The sequence below is a fragment of the Melanostigma gelatinosum genome, assembly GCF_949748355.1.
Source record: "Melanostigma gelatinosum genome assembly, chromosome: 13".
Lineage (NCBI taxonomy): Eukaryota > Metazoa > Chordata > Actinopteri > Perciformes > Zoarcidae > Melanostigma > Melanostigma gelatinosum.
In genome coordinates this window covers 22799331-22817025 of record NC_136646.1, presented here as the reverse complement: position 1 = coordinate 22817025, position 17695 = coordinate 22799331, and the positions used below count along the sequence as shown (strand labels likewise).

Below are 17695 nucleotides of genomic sequence, written 5' to 3'. Positions count from 1 at the left end.
ATTTTAGAGTTACAACCGGCCCTTTGAGGAAAACTATGATGCTGATGTGGCCCAGAGTAAAAATGAGTTCGACACCCCTGATGTAGAGAAATACAAATATTGCAAAACATTGTTTTATTTCCTAGAATGCAAGCACAACTATTTTAACGAGTGAAGGGCTCAAGATTGTAGAGTCCATAACTAATACTTTTAGACGCTTTAAGAATTCAGTGCACAGGAAACATAATACATAATACAAGCATTTATAAACAAATGCTTACATGTGTAATTGTGTTGGCATGTTTCTATTACTCATAGAAGTGCGTGGGATGTGATACTGCACTCAAAATGATGTGTGTGGACTGACAAAACCACACAAACTCCTCCCTCTTTTAATGAGAACGCCTCCTCAACTAAATCAGTGTGTCCCTTTAAAAACAGCAGCAACAACCTAAAGCTCTCTGCTAGCAGCTGTCTTTTTTTTTTTTTTTTGACATCATTGTCCCGGCAGCAGACGCCATCGCCGTGGCCCAGTTCAAGGAGGTTCTGAAGGGGTGCAGCTGGCTCTGACCTGGGCCTCTGCTGCCGAGATCCGGGCCCTGCTGGACCGGTTCGGTGGAGAAGCGGATCATCTCAGAGACCTACGGCAAGAGCTCGAGTCTGCACCGACGTACCATCAGCGGATGAACCTGACAGCACAGGGTCCAGGCCAGAAAAACATCCACTGTTCAGGAATTGGAGGGGGGGGGGGGGGGGGACCAGTGTTGGACGAACGCCGAGAGTATGTGATGACCCAATGCGGTCTCAGAGTAGACCATGAAATTGCAGAAGTGAAGTGCAGAATCAATGCAGAAGCTATGAAGTGATAATGAAAGTGTGGATGAGGGGAATTTGGAGAAAGAAGGAGTGGTTAGAGCAGGTAGAGGAGGCGACTAGAGGGATAGCTGTCCCTCTGTGGCACCACTGGGACGAGGACGGAGGATGTTGCTGCTCATGGTTCCTTGTATGACTCCTGGCTGTGCAACAAGTGAAAACACAGCGACAGACAGTGAAGCACAATGCCCTGCTTTGAATATGGAAGAGGAAACTGAGCTCGCAATCACTTGCAGGACATTAGATTTCTACGCTGACAACTTTAAATGTGCCGAGGTGGAGATTACAGGCACAAGCGTCCCACTGGATACAGGAGGAGCACCGGAAGGCCTCTGTTTCTCTACAGACGACAGCATGGAGACAACGTTTCTGAACATCGATCATTGCTTGACCTCCGAAGCGGGAAGAAGCGCCTCACCTGTTCAAGCTCGCGCTGCAACATACGGGCTGGAGGGAAATGTGGATGTCTGCTGGGAGGCGGACAGGACAGCAGACACAGCAGAGGACCTGCTCTGTTTCATGAGACAGGTGCAATGTGGCGCCGAAGCAGGATTTGCAGAAGACATTGCACATTTATTTTCTTCCTGTGCACCGACAGACACTCATACTGACGCCCGAGATCACTCTTTTTACTCTAGCAAAGATCCCAGCATGACATTGGGCATTGCAGAAAACATTTTCAGGACCGCTTGTAGGACAGACACTTGCAGCGCTGACGACTCCCACAAGTATGGAGAGGCTGAGGAGAGGGTGGAGACACACTGGGGTAAGTTGGCACTCAATCGTCATATGGTGTCCCCTCTTGCTGGTTTTCTATTATTCTATCATGCCTTTAAGTCTTTGTCTGTTCTCGTCTCCGTGATGTGCCTGGGGTTATAGGAACACCATCAAAGCCTTGCTTTCATGGTTGTATTGGTGCTGAGAGAAAGTTCTCCAGGTGCTTTCCGTTTTCCCTTTGGTACTTTCCACTCAAAGTCACCTGCATGAGATGGCAGACAGTATTTGTTTAGTGGTGTTTTAGGCAGATTGCATGGACAGGATTTGGAGGTTAGGGTGTGCCTCACTTTCACTTTTGATTTTGAGTTATTCCCTGGCTGCTAATTATAGGAAAACAGGGTGTGCCTTCCCACATTGGCAACAAAGAAGAATTTTGTTTTTGTCTGTTAGGAGTGTAAGATGATGTCATGCAGAGGATTTCCTGTTTACCATTCAATTGCTGTTCTTTTAAATCTCTTTTATTTGTTATTTGGTTCCATTGGTCTTTTAGTGCTTTTGTTTGCTTGCTGACATTGTTTTTATCATGTGTTTCTTGTGTAATCTGTAAATGACTTTGGGTTATCTCCGGGTGTGCTGACGTTGCCCAGTGCAGACTTTGAGTTTTTGTTACAGAGGAAGAACAAACGACTACAGTCTCTGACTCAACGTCATAAGAATGGACACCCATCATAAAGCCTTAAACTCCACCTCCCTTCCCTTCGTCTTTGCTTCCTCCCGCCTTCGGTCATCTCACTCACACTGACCTGACTTTTACACTTCCATTGTCCTTTAGGATAGAACGCCATACTTCCAAGTATCGACCGTGTGTGTGTGTGTGTGTGTGTGTGTGTGTGTGTGTGTTTGTGTGTGTGTACCCACACGTTGTTTTAGCTGGAACGTTTTTGACAGTACCACTGTGTGGAAAAACAGGTATTAATGGTACATCTGTGTGGCAGCCTGTCACATAATACATGGTTTATGTAATTGGCACAGAGGAACAGGTAGAGCAGGTACTGTTGATTTTGTAACAAAGACTCCTCCGTTTCCTTCAACGTGCCACGGTGTGAGTGTGCGCTGTATTTCACTTGTTGATAGATGTCACACAGGGAATCAGTAGTAGATTTCAAAAGAGCATATATTCAATTGTGTCATATTTGGACCAGAAAGCGCCTTGCTAGGTAAAAGTGCTCCACAAGCAAAACATGAACATGTGTCTGCACACAGTCTGGTAGAGCTCATACTCTTGTATACGAAAGAGAACCTCAGACATAGAGGGAAATGAGGAGGGGAAGTGACATGACAACAATAATAGTGACGTAAAAGATAACTGAGACTTCATTTTGTATAATAACTGATCCGGAACACGTGGAAAAAGGTGACTTTTGAGTCAGGTGCTGGCTGTCTTCACATGCAAAGGGAGGTTATTTTTCGGAACCGCAGAAATGAGTTGGAGCTGGCATGATGGAATCAGGGGTCAAAGAGAGAGGTATCATGGCCACATATCTGCAAGAAAATCCTGGAGAAGTCCATGAATGGATTTTGAATGAAGTAAAATGAAATTACTGGAAGCCAGAGCACCAGGGACTGAAGTGACAGGCTTTCAAAGACGTGTCTTCGTGATGGCAGTTACATGAGGACCTAAACCCAAACTGCCCCCATCTATCCCCGCCACAGATCGGCACCTCTGGTGCGCAATCGGTCAAAGTGAAAGTAAAACCCCCGTTTAATATCAGACCGTTGTGCGCACTTACTAGAGGCACTACAAGGCGCATCAGAGAATGCATGCTGCGTTTGAAGAACACACAGCACCTGACAAGTGTATTGCACTGCGGGGGGGAAAACGCTTCAGAGCCGGAGTTCAGTGGACATGAGGGACATCCAGTGAGGCGACAGGCAGGTAACTGTTATCCCTTATCCGAAGGTGCGACTCGGGAACTTTTATCCAAAGAGTGCAAGCATGGTCAGGAAAAGATGTCGGAGGGGGTGTGCGGTCCTCTCTAAATATTGTGTAGTGTACATGAGCTCCGTTGTGTAATGATTTCAAGTTGGCTTACTGATGCGCAGTGTTAACAGTTTGATCAATGCTTTGCGTCATTTAGGCAATCAGAATGAAGAAAATGTGTTTTCTAAAAATGCATTTTACCATTTAATATTTTCTGCCTTTAAGTAACATTTTGTCCAAAAATATATTTCAGTCTTCTGTAAGCTGTGGTGTTTTTGTTTGTTTTTTTGGTTAATGAGAGGGCGTTGCCCGGGTGAGTTGGTGAAAGCAGGGTATTTAGGGGGACTTCCAGGGAATGAAAAGAAAGCCAAAACTAAAGGCATGCACAGTAGGCGTTGGCCAGCGTGGATATGTTCATACATGAATGATCAAGATTCAGCAACATTCAAGGCTTTTTCTTTCTTTTTCTTACAGCTTTTCTCACCTCGGCTATGTGTTGCGCAGCATGTAGTCCTGTGCATGTTTTTATTGAGGTTGTGTGACAGAGCATGCCTGATGTATGACCAGTTCTTCATAGCATTTTTTTGCGTGTCACCCACTGCTATTGTTTTTTAATATGGACTAAAATGGCACCTGATGCATTGACGTCATCCTTTACAGTACACACGATATACTCGGCGTAACAGGAAACTTAGATATGGACATTCAAGATGTATTGGTTCACACACAGAGTTGAAAGTCTACAGTTGATGCCACGAGTCTGTGTTCTGGCTGGAAGTCAGGGTTCTTGGTTTTGTATGGTAAGGGTGTGTGTGTGTGTGCGCGTGTGTGTGCGTGTGTGTGTGTGTGGCAGGAATTCTAACCACAACCTGCGAATACAATGTAACCTTACAGGTCGTCAAACAACATACCTGCCATTGTATTTGGCAGTCTGGCTGTGCCATCCGGATCCTATGCCTATCTTGGACTTGTAAAGTTTTATGACCCAGATACGTGTGGCTAATTTTCTTCAAATGTTTCCTCAAGTGGAGCCTCTAGAGGGGCCTGAGTTTGGTGGTCCGACTACTAGAGGGTTGAGAAGGCATCCCAGTGTGATGGAGGGCACTAAACATGCAGCTGACTGTCAGACAGAGATGAAATTACCCCCACACAGCGAGAACAGTTCAGGTGCTCCCTCGTGCTTGTTCAACCCCTCAAACGCCACCTGACGCTGATCAGATCAGAAGCACCTTTTTCTGAATCTGCTTGTTTTTGCGCTCCCTCTGCTCCAAACACACAGGAACCGTCTACGTGCCAATTATAGGAAACTCCTAACTCCCTTTGTGGTCTTTCAGGCAGCAGACACTGTTGTTTTGTCCACCTGCAACCCTTCTGGACCGGGTCATCAGCGATTTATTGTGTCCAAAGTAGCTCAATGAGTCATCAAGACAAGCATTTCAAACGGCTCGTTGGTGGGTTTGTCTCATCCCCTGTCCAAGTTTCAAAGTTCAATCAATACAGTTTGATAATGATTTGAAATATTTGTATAGTGGCTGTATCAGAAGGCAACTGAAAGCCATCACCACCCAATGTGTGCCCGAGGAGCCTCGAACTGAGACCATCATGTTCCCGACACAGTAGGCAACCCAAGTTTGAAGTTTGAGTAAAAATCCTTTCTTACTCCCACTAAGAAAGTCATCGTTTGTCTTTTGATTCATTCAGAGGACTCAGGTTTCTCTCGCTGGTTAGGAGAAGCCGTTTAGCGTCCTGGACAGCTGCAGCACAGAGACGGAGGCAAGCATGCACGTTTTGTGATGACTGTACAACATACTGCAGCATTGGTCATGATGAGCAATACAGTATCTCTGTTCATCTGTGTGATTCAGAACAGCATTGTTTATCTTAACTGTTGCTTTCTTGTCAACTGTAATCCCCGAACACACGTTGCAGCACTTCTTGCATTTGTCAATTAAATGGTTTTAATTCCATATGTCATATATTATTATATGCAAACTCCCATTTAGTTATTGTTTTTCATTACTTGGTTTGATTTTGCATCTTAATTGCTACATGACACACTACCACATTACATATACAGTATATATATTGTATCTAAAACAAGAGGAGTGTGAAACAACAGTGGCACTGTTCTCCTCTGTCAGTCGAGGTCAAGGCCATTTCATGTTCTGAACTCATTATACTTCATATTAGGATCCATACTTCAACAAGTGACATTCAGACAAACGTGATTAATAAAACAAAACTATAAAAGAAAAGAAAAGAAAAAAAATACAACAAAACAAACACACACACATCAAAATATAGTGAAGAAAACCACTTCCACCTGATAGACACAAACCACACACACACAAACAAACACAAACAAACACACACACAAAACATGAATGTAAGCCTGAGAACATACAACTGGTTGCTGGGTGAATACATCTTTGCTTTTAGTTGAATTTTCTTAAAGTAAAGTCAAGCCTCTTAGGTGTAACCAGGCGCTGATAAACAACGCCTGGTTGATAACCGGTCTGATAATCTACTGTGAAGGCTTTTGACTCCTTCAAACTGAAACATTAAGACGCACACTTCATCATCATGACCAACAATGACTCTTAACATTATGTAAGTCGGGATGTTTCAATATGGGTTGCTGACATAGGTAGCTCTTTCATCTGCTGCACGGCACCGGCAGCAAAAGTGGGAAAATGGTTTGTGATTCAGAGGATTACATTTATCTATATTTACTTATTTTAAGCTGACAATGACGGCAGCATTTGGATTTGAAATGAGATTTGGAAATGAGGACATTTTGAAACTTAAAGTGGGAACATGTGCAAAGCTTGATAAGATTTTTTTTTTAAAACACTGTGGCTGCCAAAACATGCCAACTCCTCATCTGATGCTGTCTGTGAGGAGCCAATCAGTGCACGCAGATCAAGAGGTGACCTTCAGTCTAACACAGTACTCACGCAACTTCCCTACTCATGTGTCAATATGTTAATTTCATTTTATGTGTGTGTCAGGTGTAAAGATGCAGGAATTGGATCAGGACCCGTTTTTCTGTCCTTTCTTGGGAGATCTACCAGGTGAGTGTTGTTTGGGTTTGAATAACCCGACGAGACTCTGGAAGGGTTGAATGGTTCAACATGGATCAACGCGCTGATTACATGGAAAGCTGCTGCTTTTACCCCATTTCATGAAGCAGACCGTGTTTATCCCAATAACCTCATAAAAGAAATACAACGGAACATTCATGGAAATATAGTGAGTTTAATACGCCAGGATCACCACCAAGCTACTGTTGCATTAACTGCAGCAATAGAGAACTTAATTATTGAAATAATCAAATCACTAATCCAATGGGCATGTTGAACATAACCAGATTAAGGAAAGCTTAAAAAGCTGGTCTAGGATCTGGGCTGGTTGGTTGAATGGGAAAGAGTTTTTTAACATTTCTGGCATTTAATATCTCCATTTTCTGAGTCTTATATTATTATATATTGTAATTGAGACAAGCTGGATTTAGAAAAGCAGCCCCAGAAACAGACATGTAGGCCGAATGTAGTGTGAAACTTTCAACGATTCATCAGCAAATATTGAATGAAAGACAACTGTTGCAAGTGTTTTGTCCAATAATGCTCATTATTTGTGTTTTAGATGATTTATCTGAATACTTTAACGATGATTACCTGGGGAAGTTTGCGGGTAAGTTGCAATCAAACGGTCCCTTTCATTTACAGTCTGCAGAATGTAATAACACATTGAAGATTGGCTCAAATGGCTGACACATAAACACACATGTTCAAGTATGAACACAAAGGTGATCTATTGTCTGCTTCCCTCTACGCAGTTCCTGACCTCGACACGGACGTGCTCTTTGATGGTCCATGGTTGAATTGTGAGGAGGAACTCAGCACCTGCAGTAAGGAGCCCTTCTTTTAATTTTTTCATTTTACAACCACTAACACATAACAAGCAATAAATCTAAGTCAAGGAGGAATATAAATACTTATTAGATATTACAAAGTGTTAATCATAGAAGACCAAAGTCCATATCACATATAATTCATATATTTCCTTATTTGGTATAATAACAATGGCGTTTGGCCATTGTAGCATTTTTGTTATCTTCCGTAAATGTGCAAAGAGAAGTGTTATAAACACCTTTACCGAGTGGGTTTTAATAAGATCAAAATTGATGCAGAACATTTTGCAGTGGAGTCTGTCAGACCCCAAACACCACGGAAGTAAAGTCAATGCCAAAAAAGAACAAAAGGGTAAATAATCTATTTCCACGGTGATGTTTCAAGTCACAGTTGCAGGTTTTACCGTCCACCACTTCCTTTTTAAAATCTGCATGTTTAGAGAAACATGCTTCACTGCCCTGTTTTTCCGTTCACCACTGAAATGCATGAGAATAACGACCGCTTGTGGTTACTGTCTGTTGACTGCATCACTGACTCTTTTACTTCCTCTTTCAAACACTTCAGGTGCTCTTCCTGGGCCAACAGAGCTGTCCAGCCCAGACAGCCACCAGCAGGAGCAGACGGACACAAATACAAGCAAAACAAATAACAGAAGAAAAAGACCAAGAGGTAGAGAACCGTCCACCAACTAGAACCTACGAACTGCAGTCTGCTCGGCTGTGTGAAAACCCTCCTGATCACTCCTGTGTCATAGAAAACTTAACTTTAGGATTGCAGACACAACATTCTACAAGTAATGAATCTGTTTCACTTGCTTGGAAAGTTGACATGTTTTATTTTAAAATGTCTTCTCTCCAGTTCCCCGGTCACCACAGTGCACTGATGAGAACACACCATCAAGGCCCAAAAGACAAAGAGCAGCAGGTGACCTACCCAGACTGTTTGGTTTCTGTCTAATATGTATTAATGGCGTGGCTCTAAATGTGGGGCACTGGGAAACATATAACCTGCACAGTGTCAGCCACCAGTAATAATAATAATACTGTAATAATTCTGCAAACCATGCTGCTGTGTTTTAGGAGACGATGTGTTTTGTTGACTGTCTCAGGCCGCCATTGGTTTCATCTACGTCCGTCTATTAGGAAAATCATTGAGCAGACTTTTGAAACATCACAGTGAACGTCAAGTGGGCATCAATGTTTTTCAACATCAACATGATATGATGCACAGCTGAGTTTTCAAATGAATCTGTGCTGTTAATCTGCATGCAACAAAGATATCATGATGGAAACCAATGGCTGCGTGGAGCAGCAGGAAAATCTGAAACTGTGCAGCATTCGTGAGCAGAAATGCTAAGATGCTAACATGTTTTGTAGTTAAGGAACAAAAACTTCCTAATACCATATTTTCCTTTAGCTAAGAACCATGTTGTAATGTTGGTTCTTCAACTCTTGTAGGTCAACCAAAAACCAAAGTGGCACAGGCTGATCCATCTGTCACTCAAGGTATGTGTTTCATGTTCCTGCTGTAAACTGATGCAGTTCTTAGGGGAACAGACAGACATTGTACATTTTTACATACAATTTAAGCCTCTGAACTCTCGTCCACATATACACACTAACAACATACATATACACTTCCACCGTCTCTCATGAATGAACACAGAGAGCAAGTGCCTATGGTCTTCTATTTTCAGAAATATTCTGGCAAAAGAAGGAATAAATCCCATGGATACTTTTTTAAAACTCATACAGAATAAACATACATTAGAATTACATATAAATAAAGTGCCATTTCACAACCAAGGCAAATCTTGTGCGGCTCGGGTACAAACACTAGACTCATGCTTTAAAGGGATGTTGGTCGGCTATACTTGACTTGGTTCCTTCGAGCCATTGAGTTGCAGATCAAGAAACAGGAAGTTTAATTTTGAAGTCATCCGAATAGGACAAGTTGATAAACTGAAAGAAGAACTCTCACTTCACCCGGCTTCCTCAAGCTCAGTTTGGTGCTTTTTAGATATCCAATCTAGTTCTCTGTTTGTTAAAACTATTGTATTTCCAGATGAGTTGTTGACAATTACTTGCTGTACACTGTTGTAAGTTCAGGGCTATCGCTCTACTTTTGAGCACTGAGCTTTCCTTTTTTAAGTCTTTCAAGTCTGCTGAAGTGAAAGTTTCAGTCTTGACACAAACTTGTTGAATGTAAATCACTTGTTATTCACTTGGAACCTAAACTATCAGCTTGTTTTCTTTGTCCAATCCCAGTTTTTGATACGCTCCAGGTTAATAAAACTTGTCAGCAGAGAAAAGATAAGGATGTTGTCTCTGCTTCTTTTGCAGGCACTGACACAGGGTCAGAGCCGAGTTCAGCAGAGACGGCCGGCCTCTCCACCACTCCACCAAGAATCCTTCATCTCCATCCCTCCATTCAGTTTGTCCCCATCTCAGACACTCCAGCATATCAGGTTGTTCGGACACTGAGGCTCTCTCATCCGCTTATCAGACTTCCACTCCGCAATACAGCTGCTACACCTACTTACATATTGGGTGAGTAGAGTATTCACACATGTGCATGCAATGTTGATTGTGTAGTCCCATTGAATACTATGCTGCATTTGAGTCAATCAGATTGATTTTGAATATTGTTGAATATTTTGTCTCTGTTTGTAATAACGTTATGTATCCAGTGGCCTGCGGAGTCCCTCAAGGCTCAGTCCTTGGTCCTCTATTGTTTAAAGCCCCCACCCCTTCCCACAAAAGGATTTGAACATTTCTAACTTTGGTGACTGCCAGTGGCTGTATTTAAAAAGGACACTGCCACTCACAGTAATTGATGCCAATCTGCCTGTAGTTAGCATGCTGGGATAAACCTCCCAGAAGATTTGAGATTTGTTGTGAATCTAATTCCACATCCTGAACTACATTTGTGTTGTATTGTGTTACTCTTTTACTATTAAATGTATTCCGTGCACTATGTAAAGCACTTAGTATCTGAAATGTGTCAAACTAATTAACTTGCTTTGCCCCCTCATGTATGTATATGTATTGAACATATGCTATATCAACAGTAAATACTCTAACACTTGTTTCCTATATAGTTCCTGCTACCTCACCACCCTTCAAACAGCAAGTGCCACCCCTCTCCCCGAGTGAGTAAAAAAGTCTTTAATCTGGGATGTGCATGTATATGTGGGTGTCTGCCAGTCTGTACCTCATGTGCATGTATGCAGAGATCTCATTCCAGCAGTGTTATGTCGGTTATATTTCCACATGTACAGTTTGAGCTTTGCCTTTATGGCAGCAACATGGAAACCACGCTCTGCAGACTTCTGTATGTGTGAATGCAGGTTCTTAACAGTTCTTCTGTTGTGTTTGTAGTGGACGGAGCAGTAGCGCCAGTCCAAATGAGTTCAGCCCCACCAGGATCTCTGTCAGACACTGCTAGCAAAGCCATGTCTCCACCTTGTGCCTTACCCCTCTCCCCCATCAATGGTGAGAACCAGTTACTCTCTGATTTCTTTCTTCTTGTGTGTATATCACTTTGTAGAGTTGTTTCCATGATACAAATACCTTGGCCTGTTGCATTTCAGAGATGTCTACATGTAAGGAATCACCTCTTCCTCAGTCTCCCACAGTCATTGATATTCCACGTACGTTACCACATGCTTTTATTCCTCTCTTCTGCTTTGATGTAAAATAATTCCTGTATAAATCACGGAGAAGCAGGTTCAAATTCAGTTTTGTTTCTTTTTCAGCGGTTGTAAAGGACTACATTCAGGAAGCCAAAGCACACGTGAGTCAAACCTGCCAGGATATGGAGTCAGGCCTTAGTCTGACTTCTCATTACGTAGATGTGCAAGTGAGCCAGAGAGAGATTCTCCGCTCTGGAAAGAACACCAACAAAGTCCTGGACAAGGAACTAGTCATCACGGGAGACACAGATCGGCAAAAAAGCTTGTTGGGGCACATTCAGGTAAGAGTTTCACTTTAATTCAGTCGTAAAACAGTTATGATCAAGTGCTTTCAGCCAAACTTAAGTATACTTCGTATAAGATTTGTGATTTGTTGATAAGACCAGTCAAACAGGTCAACAACATTGCTGAAACCACTGGCTGGTACCTACAGTACATGTTTGTCTTTTTCCACTCAGATATTCGAAGGCTCAAATGGAGACAAAGCCAAATGCTACATATTGCTGCTCGGCAATGCTGGCATGGGAAAAACCACCCTGATCAGAAAACTGTGTCTTGACTGGTCCAGAAACTGCATCCCACAGTTTGACTTTGTCTTCGTTTTAGACGGCAAAGCACTCTCTTTATCGGAAGCAACCTATAGCCTTCAGACCCTTCTTTTAAACTTCTCCTCTTTTGCGTCTTCCTGCATGGACCCAGAGGCAGTGTACGCTCGAATCCTCGCAGCCCCCAAGCGTGTGCTCGTCATTTTTGATGGGTTTGACGAGTTGCGGGACTATGAAATTCTTCTCCAGACTCAAGAAAAAGACTTGATAACGTCATTGCTAAAAGACAGTAAAGCACAGAACTACACAGTAAGACAGTTATATGCTGCCATCCTTCAGAGGGTCCTCCTTCCAGGCTGCACTCTTCTGCTCTCCACTCGACCAAGAGGCACTGCCAGCCAGCTACTCAGGCGGACAGACAGTCTTTTAGAGTTGTGTGGCTTTAACCCCACAAACGTAGAAACATATTTATCCCAGTACTTCACTGATCCTGACCTCAGAGCACCTGCTTTGAGCTGTTTGAAAAGCTGCAGCTATCTACAACTCCTCTGTTGGAACCCTGGACTATGTCGGTTGGTCTGTTTGGTTTTAGAGCAGTGCAAAAGTTCGGAGGACCTACCGAGAACTTTAACCGGGCTCTGTCATCAAGTGCTTCGTCTGAAACTGGAAAAGGACCGTAGTAGCACACTCCCGGAGGCTGAAACTCAATCAGAAGTGTCTGCGCAATCAGTAGAAAAACCGCAGACACAAATCTCAAGAAGTTCTCAAGTGAATAGGCGTCAAAAAAACACTCGGAGAAAGTCCAGAGCACTGGTTCGCACTCGGTCTCATACCCAAAGCGAAAAAGAGGAAGATGACGTTGATGGGGAGGGGATGAAGAGTGTTGGCGGGGAAGCAGTTAGAACAGAGAGAGAGTTGCTGTCCCAGCTGAGTTGTCTGGCCTGGAAGGGGGTCAAAGCAAACTCTTCCATCCTCCCCACAGAACAGACCATATCTGCCAAACTCAAGGTGTTCGGCCAAAGGACGGGGCTCTTCTTCTCCTACCACCTGAGGACGAGGCAGGGTGTTTCAAGTGGTGAGAGGGAGGGAGGAGGAAGAGAGGACAGAGAAGAAATAAGAACACGAAAGAATAGAGAAAAGAGGGGAAAGAAGGGGAGGACATCTACTGAAGACGCTGATGCAAGTGATGACCACATCCTGTTGTGGTCCAACCCTTTCCTTCAGAGTTACCTGGCAGCGGTTCATCTGTCTCTGTCAAGGTAAAAGTTTCTTGATTACTCAGAAGTAAATAGGCCTCAAGATTAAATGGGTTGTGGTTGATTGATTGCGTGAATTAAAGGCAGTTTTAATGTTTTAATCAGGCATGATATCTTCTGTGCCCCTTGATTGAAAATAAAAGAGCATATCCCTTTCCCCTCCCAGCCTCCTTTCTCTTTTACTTTCAGTGCTCTGGATCTCCCTGACTCTTTCTTACTTTCTGTTTCCCCAGGACCGTAACAGACCGTGCCTTCCTCCAGACCCTCCCTTTCCAGTCAGGCCAGAAGGAACGTCGGCGGCCTCAGAGGGAGGAGGTCGATCTCACTCAGCGATTTGCAGTCGGGCTCCTGTTCCACAACAGGATAGAGCTGCAGAGGCTTCACTCATACACAGAGACATCCTTCCGAGATATGGTGGCCGCCAAGCAGGCTTTAGTAACAAGACACCTTGAGGGGCTCTCCCATGGTGACCTGAGCCCCGCCCAGGTCCTGGAGGCTTGCCACTATGTTTATGAGGCGAGTTCCATGCATGGCGATGGCAGCACACGATTAGTCGCTCACCTGGCAGCGAATCTTCCAGAAGTCCTGACGTTTCATGGAGTTCCACTCAAGCCGTCGGACGTGTTCGCTGTGCAGAACGTTCTCGAAAGGGGTGGAACGGAAGGAAGAAGGTTCTGTTTGGATCTGGAGGATTCTGGGATACAGATTTCGGGACTCAGAGCTCTGGTGGGGCTCAACAACATCAACACATACAGGTACTGGTTACAATGTACATCTCAAAAAGTAATAGCTTAGCAAGGCTAATAAGGGTCTGTCAAGTTTGGGATTTTGCCAGAATCCAAAGGGATGTGCATGAGGCTGTAGTAACAGTAATACTTTACATTGAACGTTTTTAGAATGGTGTTATTGTTATGTCTGGCTCACTAGCTTACGACCTACAGTAGCAATTTTTTGGCAATCTATACCTCCATCAGTGTCCGCTGACATTTCAGTGATGCCAATGTCAACCCTTGGGTGTCTTCTAGGGCATGCATTGCTGATGTCATCACCTTATGGGAGCAGCTAGAGCACAGTGGTGAAGAAGACCTCCTACAAGAGACGGTGTCCAAATTCAAGATCCATCCTCTGAAAGCCACACAGGTGTGTCACGTGGAGCACCTGGCAAAGCTGGTGAACATACATATGCACAAGAGGCTGTCGGACAGGTAACACACTACACACACACACAGAGACACAAAGATACACACAGTGACTCTTTGCAACATACTAACTATGTGTCTGGCCCCTGAAGTGTGTGTTGTGTTTAATTGTAGTTCCAGCCAATCAAATTCCATTCTGGCGGACGGAGTGCCAGCTGTCAAAGAGCTACACAAGCTGGAGTTTGAGTGAGTACAGCTCTGACATTTGAACTGATGATGATGGTGATGATGATGATGATGATGGTGGTGGTGATGATGATGACATTATTTTTCTCTCTAGGCTTGGTCCAGAAAAAGGTCCCCTGGTTCTTCCCAAGCTTTGGGAGCTCCTGCCATGTCTACATAACCTACAGCACTTAGAGTAAATACACACCCCTTTACTTCTAGTTCTCTCTCTGTGTTTATGTGTTTGTTTCTAGTGTCTGACAGTCTCTCTCTCTCTCCTGCTTCAGTCTAGAGAACAGTAAGTTAGGGGACAAAGGAGCAGAGAAATTGGCCGACGCTCTACTCTCACATGGTTCCCTGGAGATACTCAAGTGAGTACAACATGTTGATGATATAAAAAGCTAAATCTGACCTCACAATACAAAATAAATCATTTAGTGTTTTACATTGTAAGATCTTAGTGTTAACCCTCTACTTGTGGTTTCTAGTCTCTCACAGAACTGTATCGGCGACCAGGGGGTTAAGAGATTAGCGGCAACACTGAGGGATCTGCCCAAACTACACTGTTTAAGGTATATATTACACACACACACACGCATATACCTAAACAACAACACCCACAGTTGCAGGTACCGTGGACTCACTGTAATTTCACCTCAGTCTATTTTTTCCAGTCTCTACAGCAATGAGATTTCTGATGAAGGGGCAGAGAGCTTAGCAGCTGTCCTCCCACACGTGGCTTCACTCACTGACCTGGAGTAAGACTCACTTTTTCATTTGACATTTGGGATTCCTGTGTGTATGCGTCTGCTTTGATAACTTGTTGTCCTCATATTTGACTCTTTAAGTATCACAGCAACAAATATCTCGTAGAAACAGAGAAATGCATCTTGGTTTATTTACTGAATTAGAAAATGTACCACATCTGTATTTTGTAGTGACTAACGTTTTCAGCAAACCCTCAACAGACAGAAATTGAAACACACACACACACACACATCAAAAGAGGAACCAGTGAAATATGAATAGAAACATGTAAATGTTGATCAGCTGATCTGTTGGTCTGTAGTCACTAATATGTTGACACATTGAAGAGACATTGAAAGTGTAAACTTGTTTCTGTTCGACAGCGTGAAGTATAACAAGCTAACAGACGTTGGAGCACAAAGTTTGGGAGCCAGTCTGAGAAAATGTACAAAGATGAAGACTCTGAGGTGAGAAAACCCTTTGTGTGTGTGTGTGTGTGTTTGTACTTGTACAGCTATCTTTGGGAGGACCAATTTGAATTTGAGACATTCGGAGTCCTCACTTATGGACAGAACTTCAAAGGCCTGTTTGAGGGCTCAGACTTGGTTTTAAGGTTCAGGGTAGAATGAGCTTTAGGTTAAGGTAACAGTTGGGGTCCGGTATTGAGCTTTTTATCGTTAATGTTAGGGTAAGGGACAAGGCATTTGTGAGTGTCCTCACAAAGATATAAGTACAAGGTTGTGTGTGTGTGTGCGGGATCATCGTCAGGTTTAATAGCTCCACAACCAAAACTAAAGACTTGTTATTGTTATTTAGTTTCCTTCACGAGCATGTCAGATTGCATCATAAAATCTTTTTCCATCTCATCCTGTCACAGGATGTGGAACCAGTGTATTCCATATGGAGTGTTTGAGAGACTTCAGCAGCAGGACAACCGGATCCAGTGGCAGTAGAACGACATGAAACCTGGACATGGACTTCTTATCGTGTTTCTCATGCATACATGTTCACACTACACAACAGTTTTTAAAGCATGTTAAAGAAACAATTACTGGAACAAATAGAGAGAGAGAGCGAGAGAGAGAGAGAGAGAGAGAGAGAGAGAGAGAGAGAGAGAGAGAGCGAGAGAGAGAGAGAGAGAGAGAGAGAACGCACTAAAACAAATCCAAAATGGAAAAATTCTCCACTGCTGTATTCAACAGTTCCTCTTGCCAGGTTCAAGTGCTACGAGGGAATACTTCAGCGTCACACAGCACTGCATGTGTGTACGGTACGGCTGTGTTGTGATGCTCGGTAGAAATCCAAGAAGCACATTTGCACTGTGATACTTGTCTTTATGCAATTATCGATTTGTTTCCTGTCTGTTGTCATTGCCTGTGAGGTCTGCTATTTGATGAGCGTTCTTCACTGTGTGACTTTAACGGCATTTTTGTTTGCACTCGTTCTGTGGCTCTAAATGAGACATTGCTTAACAATCACATGGCACTTTGTTATAAATAAAATGTTTCATATTGTCACAAGGTACATTATTTCCTTTCCGCTTTTTCACTCATCATTTGAAATGTTAACTGAGTTCATCGGTTTATTACCAACGTATTTTCGCTTCCTTCCCAACAGGTTTCTGTTCTCTATTTTGATGCAAACTGAACTTTGCATTGTTGTTGTGTCTGCGTTCATCATATTGTTGTTGTGTCTGCGTTCATCATATTACTTTATTTATATTTCCACCAATATGTTACGGAGTGAGGGCAGACCCAGTTGTGCTATCATGCCAAAACAGGTATCATAAATACTTGGTTATCACTTGTTACACATCGACCAGACAGGGAGGGTGTTGCATCATGGGAAATGTAGGATCCAGTGCTTTGGGGGCTAGGCCCATAGCTGAGACTAAAAGTCAGGATATCTGAGGCTCTGATGCTTTGATATGGAAAATGATTTCATTATTTATCTGTCCCCCACCATTATGGAAAAATACTACTAAATTGCTGCTGCAAAAGTAAAATAAAACACATAAATATCAGGTCACTTAAGGGCTCAAATATCAGAGAATCGCATCGTATTTTGGTTGTGTAATTGATTTTAGAAGGAAGAATACAAGTAGCAGTTCCTTAGTAGATTAATGCTAAAGGCCTTAATATTTATGCACTAGTTTATGAGCCCTCAGAATTGAATTACAGTTCTATATTCCGTTAATGTGTGAATGGACAAAGCCATACTTGATTCTCAATAAATAGAAAAGGGAAATCGATCATTCAAATGTATTCTTCCGTATGTAACTATATGTGGAATAGTATCATGCCTTGGTAAACTTCATGACTGCGTCACAAATATCATTGGTATTACCGATTAACTTACGGTGCATCACAATATGTCAAGCAGTGTCGTCTATCAATCACTGACATTATTTTCCTGGCATACATAAGCCTGAACACCAGAGGACCGCTGATCTGTCACGGAGCTTCTTTTTCAAGCACCAGCGGCATCAAAGTGTTCCACCATAGCTCTCGTTGCTGTCTGGTGAACTGATGCTATCTTGTGGACAAAATGTAAAGTGACACCAAACGAGCACGGGGCAACAAGTAAACAGTCTGAGATCAACGTGTCCACTTTAAAAGAACAACT

The 17695-nt window shown here is 43.1% G+C and overlaps 1 protein-coding gene across 1 annotated transcript; it reads left to right on the top strand.

The window, feature by feature from the left end:
- The first annotated feature begins 6500 nt into the window (after nucleotides 1-6500).
- ciita (class II, major histocompatibility complex, transactivator) lies at nucleotides 6501-16548 on the top strand. Its single transcript, XM_079282122.1, has 21 exons — nucleotides 6501-6624; nucleotides 7196-7243; nucleotides 7389-7460; nucleotides 8029-8133; nucleotides 8323-8388; nucleotides 8922-8969; nucleotides 9807-10013; nucleotides 10565-10615; nucleotides 10845-10958; nucleotides 11057-11116; nucleotides 11222-11439; nucleotides 11617-12962; nucleotides 13193-13714; nucleotides 13985-14164; nucleotides 14273-14344; nucleotides 14439-14519; nucleotides 14611-14694; nucleotides 14812-14895; nucleotides 14998-15081; nucleotides 15454-15537; nucleotides 15948-16548. Exons 1-21 carry the CDS (start codon nucleotides 6549-6551, stop codon nucleotides 16021-16023), a joined length of 3678 nt encoding a protein of 1225 aa, XP_079138248.1. The 5' UTR covers nucleotides 6501-6548; the 3' UTR covers nucleotides 16024-16548.
- The last annotated feature ends 1147 nt before the right edge of the window (nucleotides 16549-17695 follow it).